The sequence below is a fragment of the Sinocyclocheilus rhinocerous genome, unplaced genomic scaffold (assembly GCF_001515625.1).
Source record: "Sinocyclocheilus rhinocerous isolate Xijiao unplaced genomic scaffold, SAMN03320098_v1.1 scaffold1879, whole genome shotgun sequence".
Taxonomy (NCBI): Eukaryota; Metazoa; Chordata; class Actinopteri; order Cypriniformes; family Cyprinidae; genus Sinocyclocheilus; species Sinocyclocheilus rhinocerous.
Genome location: NW_015632718.1, coordinates 513,180 through 523,214, shown reverse-complemented (window position 1 = coordinate 523,214; position 10,035 = coordinate 513,180). Strand labels below are relative to the sequence as shown.

Genomic DNA, 10,035 nt, shown 5'->3' with positions numbered 1-10,035 from the left:
GGGAGCTGGGCAATTAATAGTAAATATGACCAAAACAGGGTATTATTATTATTATTATTATTATTTTTATATGAATAATAAAATCGCTATATATGCTCATTTCAAGTATTTGTGGGAGTATTATCGCGCTTACTATATGATATGGAGGCGCCCGCGCAATCTCTCGCATTTTTTTTTTCCTGTGGAAAAAACTTAGAATAGGCTACTCCGTCATTTTTGGATGTGCTTTCCTCATGCAGTCTCCGTGAATGGAGCGCATCACAACAATGAACCGGCTCACAGAAACAAGAAATACATTTATAGAAATCTTGAAATGTCTACTATTAAACAAACCAATTAAAATAATAATAATAATAATCTTCTCTAATTATGTGGTACATATGAAAAGGTGCATTTCTTTATTAAATGCACGTACATTAGCCTGTGGAGATGGCCATCAGCGTTGACTAATCTGTTGACAATCTGTGGAAAAAAATCTTTTAAAACGACAGTAGCGAAAACGAAAATATTACCAGCACAAACGAAGCACAAACGAACGAGACTATTTGGGGTGAATTTGGAGTATGTTGGGGGGCTGAGTGACCTCAGAATGACCTATAAATATTATTTTAATATCTAAAAAACCAAAGCAGCACAAACGAAAATTTTTACAGCACAAACCAGCACAAACGATTGAGACTATTTTGCCGACGTTTTGCGTTGGGTGGGGGGCCAACTTCACGGAGGTATGTTTCACCTGTTTTATTTTTTAATCACCAGATACAATACACACACAATTTTTCTTATTTTGTGTCAGTTCTGTTGTTTTATGTAATTAATTTCTAATTTACATTTTAAACTATTTACTTTAGTAAACAATCAAGTTATTTAAAAGTCTTAATCTGTGACAAACCCTCTTTCTGTTTGTTCTCTGTGTGTGTTTGGTGATGATGCAGCGAAGCCCTTGTCAGTGATGGAGGGAGATTCAGTGACTCTAAACTCTGGTCTCACTAAAATAACAGATGATGATCAGATTGAATGGATTTTTCTATTAATTAATTTAGTTGAGTTCAATAAACGTGATGACAGAATAACTGTATATGAGGATGTTCTTGGCGGGAGATTCAGAGACAGACTGAAGCTGGACAAACAAACTGGATCTCTGACCATCACTAACATCACAACTGAACATGCTGGAAGTTATAGACTACGGAGAACTGGAGGATTATATTCATCAAAAATAATCAGCGTTTCTGTCTACAGTGAGTAGAGATCATTTGTCCTGTCCTTCAAGTACTCTTAATTCATTGTATATTTACATACTGAATTGTTAAATCATTTTGTAGTTTGAAATGACAGACCGTATAAACACTCACTCAGCACACTAAACTGAAAATAAGTTCATATTTCTCTTAATTCTCTCATGTTTCCAGCTCGTCTGCCTGTACCCGTCATCAGCAGTACCTCTTCACATTGTTTTTCATCATCATCATCATGTTCACTGGTGTGTTCAGTGGTGAATGTGAGTCATGTGACTCTCTCCTGGTACAAAGGAAACAGTTTATTGTCCAGCATTAGTGCGTCTGATCTCAGCATCAGTCTCTCTCTACCTCTGGAGGTGGAATATCAGGATAAAAACAGCTACAGCTGTGTGCTCAACAATCCCATCAGCAACCAGACTCAACATCTGGACATCAGTCAACTCTGTCCCAAATGTTCAGGTACGGCATTGAGCTGATCTCAGTTTTGTGTTTTTATTCCTCAGACTCATTGAAGCTGTGATCTGATTGGTTCTCTCTGCTCTGGTGGGCGTGGCTACTGTCATTGTTCTGGTTTATGACATCAGATCCAAAAGAGCATAATCCCTTGTGTGAAGAAATATTAGGCATCATAAATTTAAATATAAATTTGTAACAGTGGAATGGTTGTTACAAATGACTGTTTTCTAAATTAAACAATTGGCTTTCATATGGCCACTGTATTAAAGCCAAAGTGCTATAAAATTATTTTTAATTATCGATATTTATTGTAATATTTTTTAGATATTTTAATTAGCCTATGTTTTAGTACAATATCAGCATAAAAAATAATAATATCATGCTTATAACATACGAGCACTCCAGCTAGTCAGATTTTAGCCTTCCAGAAAGCTTGGATCATTATACATACGTACCTGCAGCTTTAGCCATGGCAAAGTTTCTGTTGTTATGGGATTTAAAGTAGTGGTTTCTGTGCAGACTTTCGTCTGTTTCACACCAGCATAGGCTACTAAGGTTTCTAATTTAGCACCTGTCAACTTTACTGACTCGAGGACGCACTCTAATACTAATCACAATCCTTATTATTTTGTTAAAATTATTAACATTAACATATGTAAACGTTTTACCACAGCCTTTTGTTCTTCTTCTTTTGTCTTTGTACTACTGCTGAATGTTTTTTTTTGTCATTTCACATTTAAAAAAGTATTTTAGTGAAGCTTATCAAACCAACATCAAGTGAATTAAAAGCTTTAATCTGTGACAAACTGTGTTCTTCAGGTGACTCTAATGACATCATCCCCGTGATTGTGAAGGTGGGAGATTCAGTCACTCTGAACTCTGGTCTTACTAAATTTAGGAACGTTGATTTGATTCAGTGGAAGTTTGGAATGAAAGACACTTTAATAGCTGAAATGAATATTTTGGCCGGCAAAGTCACTGTATATAATGGTCCTGATGGAAGATTCAGAGGCAGACTGAATGTGGATCATCAAACTGGATCTCTGACCATCACAAACACCACAAATGAACACAGTGGACATTATAGAAAAGAGATCAACGGTGTGATCGAGAATATGCTTCTCGCTACCCAAAGTGAGTTAAATATTTGTTTCACCTGTTTTATATTTTAATTAGGGCAAATATTCAATTATTAATCCTTAACACAATTTTTTTGTGTCCATTGTGATTTTTTATTTATTTATTTATTATTATTTCAAATTATGAACACTGTTTCCGTGTATGTTTGGTGATGCAGATGAAATATCAGTGAAGGAGGGGGATTCAGTCACTCTAAACGCTGGTTTTACTCAGTTGGATTTTTGGGATTTTATTCAATGGCATTTTGTCCTAAATAAAGAATTGGAAGTACTGATCGATTCAGTCACTCAATATAAAAACGCAGCTAATGGGAGATATAGAAACAGACTAAAGTTGGACAAAAAAACTGGAACTCTGACCATCAGAAACATGACAACTGAAGATGCTGGATTGTATTTACTAGATACCTTAGATGTGTTCAGTCTTTTCAACGTTACTGTCTACGGTGAGTTACGGTATCAGTTTAACCTGTTTTATTTATTCAAGTTTTAAAGAAGATCTAGTATTTAGATGTTGATTTATCCTTAAAATTATTAAATCCATATTTATTACAACTAATTTACATTTCTTAGTAGCTGATCTCAGTTTGATGTTCCCCCCCCTCAGATTCTCTGAAGCTGTGATCCGATTGGTCCTCTCTGCTCTGGTGGGCGTGGCTACTGTCATTCTTCTGGTTTATGACATCAGATCCAGAAGAGCTGAACAAGATCAAACTCATATTAGAAACATGATGTAATTTCTCATATAACTATTTCAATCATTTTTTAATCTTCATGTATTTTAAATGGCTTTATATATTAATCTGCTGCATCAGCATTCATTCATTGCTGGCACATTTCAACTGTTGATTTGTGAACAAAAGTAACAAAATGCTCAAAATGCGAGTGTTTGTCATGATAAATACTAATGATTACTACTTTCTATTTGCCTTTATTTGTACCATCTAATCTTCATATTTGATTGAGGGATTTAAGCACACTTTCTTGTCTGGAGCTCCTCCTGGGTGAACATGAACGAATGAAAATAAAAAGAGGTCTCTCTTTCCTCTATTTTTAAATCTAGTTTGAAAGGTTTTATATTTCCCTCATATAAGTCTCACAGATCTCACTTTACAACTACTGATTTACGTACATCTAATGTGGTTTGATCTGTTGGTGGACAAACCGCTTCTGCATTATGGGCCGTTTACACAAAATGCGTTTTTTCATAACTCTGCTTTTCCGTTGTTAAAGTGTCATGAAACCCCTCTGTTTCAGCACTGGTCTTTTACACCTTATATTTGAAAAATACTCCAGAAATGGGCATGTAAAGCTGTGGAAAAGTGGGAGTGAAGAAGGTAGAAAACAACCAATAAAACACTACAACCAGTGGTCATTTTTTTTTAAACGATTCTTTCAAAATGGATGATTCAATTAGAATCGAAGCAAGTTGACTGTCTTTATGAATGGATCATTAATTGGCTCACGATTCGACAAAAACAGATTCATTCAGGAAAGATACACCGCAGTGAGACGCACGACAGCTCAGCTCCGGCTCCGGCTCCGTTTGGAACCATTTCATTTGCAAAACAGGAAAAAAGACAAAATGTGTCGAAAACGTAACTCACTCAATTAACTTCGTCTGTTGAGCTGCTGTATAAAATTAATTTCACATTTGCGCTCATGCACACCTGCTGATTCTTGTGTGATAGGCCTATTACTTAACTACATCAATTAAAGATTAAAAAATAAAAACTCACACAGGGATATTTTTCTTTTATTATTTGAATTATAGAGGCATATTCTAACTGCATTCTAATAGGCTTCACCATGCAATGAATGCTTTTGGACTCTCGTGACATCTGATAATGTCAGTGTAACCCCTCTCTCCCGGGTCCGCTCCGCCGCACCTCGTTCTCGCTCCGAGTGGGTCTCGAACCCGGGTCTCCGGCATGGGAGGCGGACGCACTAACAAGGAGGATAAATGGCTACAGCCACTAGCGTCATTGTTTGTTGTTTATTGAAGATGCAGGACAACCACCTAGCAGTGCATTACAATAGTCCAGTCTAGAGGTCATGAATGCATGAATTAGCTTTTCTGCATCAGAAACAGGTAACATGTTTCGTAACTTGGCAATGTTTCTAAGATGGAAGAATGCTGTTTCTTCTTGTAAGACATCAATCTCTTACCATTGAAGAGTAGTAAAAACAGAACTATTTTGAAAGTGTTCTTCATATTTCTGTACAGTTAGCTTGTAACACTCCAAAGAGAAAGGAAAAATTGAAATCGCATCATATGACCCCTTTAATGAAGATGATCTGGATTTCATAAATTGCTCCATCGTGTCTCTGTTTCTGATTCCCCTCATCCGACTGACCAGCCTACGCGTCTCTGCGGGTGTTTGAAGATCTTTTATTTCTTTTTTTACGGTTATACCTGTATGTCAACATTTCTGAAAATGGCATGGCTGGTCATTGTTCTGGTTTATGACATCAGATCCACATGAGCTGAACAGGATTTTTGATTACAGATTACATCTTTCTGTATTCCTCTTCTAAAGTTTGTTAGTTTCAATCTCAAACTTAAGATATTTGATGTTTATCTGTTTTCTATCAATTTTATATGATTACGGCAGTATTTCCTTTTACTGGCGCATATATTTAATATCCTGGGTTCTCATTTATAAAACTCAACGTTGATTTCATCCTAAAAGTGTACGTAGGCACAAAAGCTAGATTTTGCGTACTCACAAAAGTTTTCAGATTTATAAAACCATGCGTACGCCAGTACCTGCGCAAAAATCCCTTTATAAATCCCAGTCGGGGAAGATTGTGCGTACGTGCATCTCCACCCCGACTCCTCCCCGAAATCACCATATATGGAGCTTACAACGCCTAGTTTTACTATGCATAACCTCATCTGCATATCTTTTCTATGCATAATCCCATCCACGTGACACCCATGTTTAACTCCGTCAAAGGTACAAGACATTAAGGAAATATGAGATAGGGACTATAAATACCATTTGTGCCATACACATTAATTTTTATTACTAAAAATCATCCAGTATGCTTGCTATGTTTTAGAATAAATATATCAAAATATCCATAAAAAACGTTTAAAATAGTTCTCAGAAAAATAATTTAGAATAGATTTGATCTCATTCATTTCCACTGGCCAAATAATATTTCAATTAAAAAAAAAAAATCTAATTAAATTAAATTAATGCAGTTTTTCTGATGAAAAGGTTATTGAATATCCAAATTCAACCGTTTTAAAAGAGTTCACTCTAAGCAGGTGAATTGGTAATATGTCAGGGTATCATGTTTGGGTATAAAAGGAACATCTCAGTCTTTGCAAGCAAAGCTGGATCATGGCTCATCACTTTGTGCCAAATTTCATGAGAGAAGTGTCAATTTAGGTCTTTCACCAACTACCCTATATAATATTGTGAAAAGATTCAGAGAACCCTCAGGTGAAGATGACCTTTGAGCCCTCAGATGGCATTGCATGTGAAACTGTCATGTGGTGTTAAATATAGCCACATGGGCTCAAGAGTACTTTGGTAAACCGCTGTCACTTAACACAGTCTGCCGCTGCATCAATAAATGTAACTTGAATCTCTGTTACTCTAGGAGAAAGCTATACTGTACATCAATTCTATGCAGTGATGCCGCAGGGTCTCAAGGTCTCATCCTCAAGTTATTTAAAAGCCTTAATCTTTTCTGTTTGTTCTTCAGCTGTGTTTGCTGATTCAGGTGCAGTGACGTCAGTGTCAGTGATGGAGGGAGATTCAGTCTCTCTAGAATCTGGTGTTACTGAAATACATGATGATGATCTGATAACATGGATGTTTGGACTTTCAGAGACTCTTATAGCTCAAATCAATAAAAAATCTAAGCTCTTTTCCACATCTCATGGTGATGTTGTGGGATTCAGAGACAGACTGAAGCTGGATCATCAAACTGGATCTCTGACCATCACAAACATCCGAACTGAACATGCTGTAGTTTATGAAATACTGATTGTTGGAGCAAAACCGTCATCAAAAGCTTTCACTGTTGCTGTCTCTGGTGAATAGAGATAATTTCCTTGCTGAAAAAGAAAAAACAACAGAAACCATCACAGAAATTCTAATGGTTTCCACTACAAATGCAACTATTACAAACCATCAACTACTAACTATTAAGCCCATTAAAAATGGTTTCCTGTAGTGTGTTTTGGGACATATTCCATTAGGATTTCGTGGTTTTAAAGGGATAGTTAACCCAAAAATGTCAGTAATTACTCACCCTCATGTAGTTACAAACCCATAAGACCTTCATTTGTATTTGGAACACAAATTAAGATATTTCTGATGAAATTCAAGAGCTTTCTGACCCTGCATAGACAGCAACATAACTACCACGTTCAAGGCCCACAACATTAATCTGTGAAAAACTCTGTTCTTCAAGTGTGTTTAGTGATGAAGAGAAGTCAGTGTCAGTGATGGAGGGAGATTCAGTCACTCCACAGACTGCTGTTACTGAAATACATGAAGACAACATATTGTGGACATTTGGAGATGAAACGTTTTAGATAGCTGAAATCGATAGAGCTGCTGGAAACTTCTCCCCATATAATGGTACTGATGAAAGATTCAGAGACAGACTGAAGCTGAAAAAATTAAACTGGATCTCTGACCATCACAAACACCAAAACTGAACATGCTGGACACTATGCTAGAACTGTCTGCCCTTCAAATATTAATATTTACATTTATATATTTAATATTTCTTAACATTTACATATTGAAATGTTAAATCTTTTTTTACACTCACTCAACACATTGAACCAAAAATAAGGGTGTTGATTAGATTTGTTCATATTTCTCTTTATTCACTCATGTTTTCAGCTCGTCTGCCTGTTCCTGTCATCAGCAGAGACTCTTCACGGTGTTCTTCGTCATCATCATATTGTTTCCTACACAATTACTCGCTAACAAAGGTTATTCGTCCAATTCAATTACGCATTATTATTTTTTTGTTAAATAAACAAAATCACTGGTAAATAAAAAACACCTTAGTATCGATATTTTTTGTTTGAGTATCTATACTTTCGATACTCGCATCAGTATCGATATATCGATACTTCGGATCGATACGCCCATCCCTAATCAGATCCAAATGAGCTGATCAAGATCAAACACAGATTCACACATCAGGTGCCTAATTGATGTCATTTCTCGTGTAACAATTTTTTAAAATTCCTTGTTATTTTTATATTTCCATTTTCAAAGCATTTTATAAGCCGCTTTTCCACCGAAATTACCTGGAACAATTTGTCCCAGGAACTTTTCTTCCCCCCCAGACCTGTTGCTGTCTGCATTTCCATAGCGGGCTGTACCGTGAAGAAAAGGCAAATAGTCTGGTGACGTAGGACTGCGGGCGTTTCTCAATACCAAGTACGCAAATTTCGGACTTGCATCCTCGGACTTTGCCAGTTCGACTCGGGAGTGTGAAGCGTGAACTCCCGCGGGTGGGACGACGCAAGTGCGGTAATTCTGCAAACAGCAACATACTTGATAAGGTCAGTCAGCTGGCCTTGGCTACTGCAATTTTCCTCACTGTATTTACAATAAGATGAAATATCATATCAAACACCACTGCCTCCTTTCGTTTTCATTTAAACATATTAATAGCCGCAGAAATGTAGTTTAGGGAATGTATATAGCCTACATTACAATGAAACGAAATATTATATCAAACAGTATTGCCTCTTTTTATTTTCATTTTAACATATTAATAGATTAATATAATAAAGACCAAAGATTACCTGTTAGATTTACCAAAAACGAATTATATCTTATGTTTAACCACTACAGAGACATCAGAGCCAGCAGCAAATGTCAGAAGGACTAGCCGAGTTGAGGCTGCTCTCATAGGGAAACATGAGCACTGAGCGCCCGCTGATCGCGAGCTCACGTCTCCGAAATCGGCGAAACACATTTTTAAATAGTTGCTGTCTTTATAAATAAACCAGTGCTTCAGTCCAAAAGAAGTGAAATTATTGCATTACTGCATTATTGCCAACATGCTGTGTTAAGTCAGTTGTGTATCAGACATGCTGTTGCTTAAAGCTATCTGGTGTATCGGTAACATGCTTGTTACTTACCGCACATTATGTAATTTCACTACTAAAGGTTGTTGTTGTTATTCAAATGCTAACAACGTTATCTGGATACGGGCAACATGCTTGTTGCTAAACTTCGGGTATTGACCATATGCTTGTTGCTTAATCTTTTCAGGTAACAATTAAAGGGGCATGCTGCTCTTCTCAGTCGCTTATTAAAGAAGAGCATGATGGCCCAGTCTCCGCTTTTTCAGAACAGAACCATTCCGCCAAAATCAAAACTGTATGTTAGTTAGTCATTTTGACGATAGTGGTCCTGACAGAACTAACATGCTTTTAGAAACAATTCTCTGAATTGCCTTTGGACTTTAAGCTCTTTCGTCTTATACCAGACAAAGTAGGCTATTTTATGTTTTATTATTGTTAAATTGTTGTTTTTGTTTCTCCACAAGATTTTCTGGAGCAAACCACATTTACAGAATCCATTACCTTGAACTGTTTATTTGTGAAATGAACATTACTTGGACACATTCACTTCTGATAACAGATCACTCTAAATTGTAATGTAGACACATGCATTTTCTGTAAAAATGCTTTGAAACAATGTGTATTGTGAAAAGCGCTATACAAATAAATTTGAATTGAATTGAATGTACAGCTAAAAACATAACTATTTGTATTAATGTGCTGAATAATATACATAAATATGAGTTTGCTTTCCCATATGGATGCTTTTTACATGCAAAGTCGTCATAGATTGGTATACCTTGGTGAATGGGAGACTACAGTGAATATGATTTGTGCGTTCCCATTTGCTTGAATATCAAAAGAAACGCTTCAGAGGCTTTTTTTTGTATTGGAGCACTAAATTGTGCACTAAATATTGTTTAATCTTTTGAGTGTATGTTTTTCTGGCACTCGTTAGTGTTATATACCTAGTGAACAGTAAAAATATGAGGATTTTGTGTAAGTGAATCATAACTTGAATTTCAGGATACACTGATCCAGGCCTCTACACTTCTCAGCTTCTCCGGAAGAAAAGACCAAGGTAAAACTCGCATGTGCTTCAAATAGTGTTTCTGCAATCAAAAAGGCACATATCTTATTA

The 10,035-nt window shown here is 36.3% G+C and overlaps 1 protein-coding gene across 1 annotated transcript; it reads left to right on the top strand.

The window, feature by feature from the left end:
• The first annotated feature begins 940 nt into the window (after positions 1–940).
• Positions 941–4,229, top strand: LOC107742790 (uncharacterized). Its single transcript, XM_016555827.1, has 5 exons — positions 941–1,241; positions 1,413–1,700; positions 2,517–2,831; positions 2,995–3,282; positions 3,444–4,229. Exons 1-5 carry the CDS (start codon positions 953–955, stop codon positions 3,458–3,460), a joined length of 1,197 nt encoding a protein of 398 aa, XP_016411313.1. The 5' UTR covers positions 941–952; the 3' UTR covers positions 3,461–4,229.
• The last annotated feature ends 5,806 nt before the right edge of the window (positions 4,230–10,035 follow it).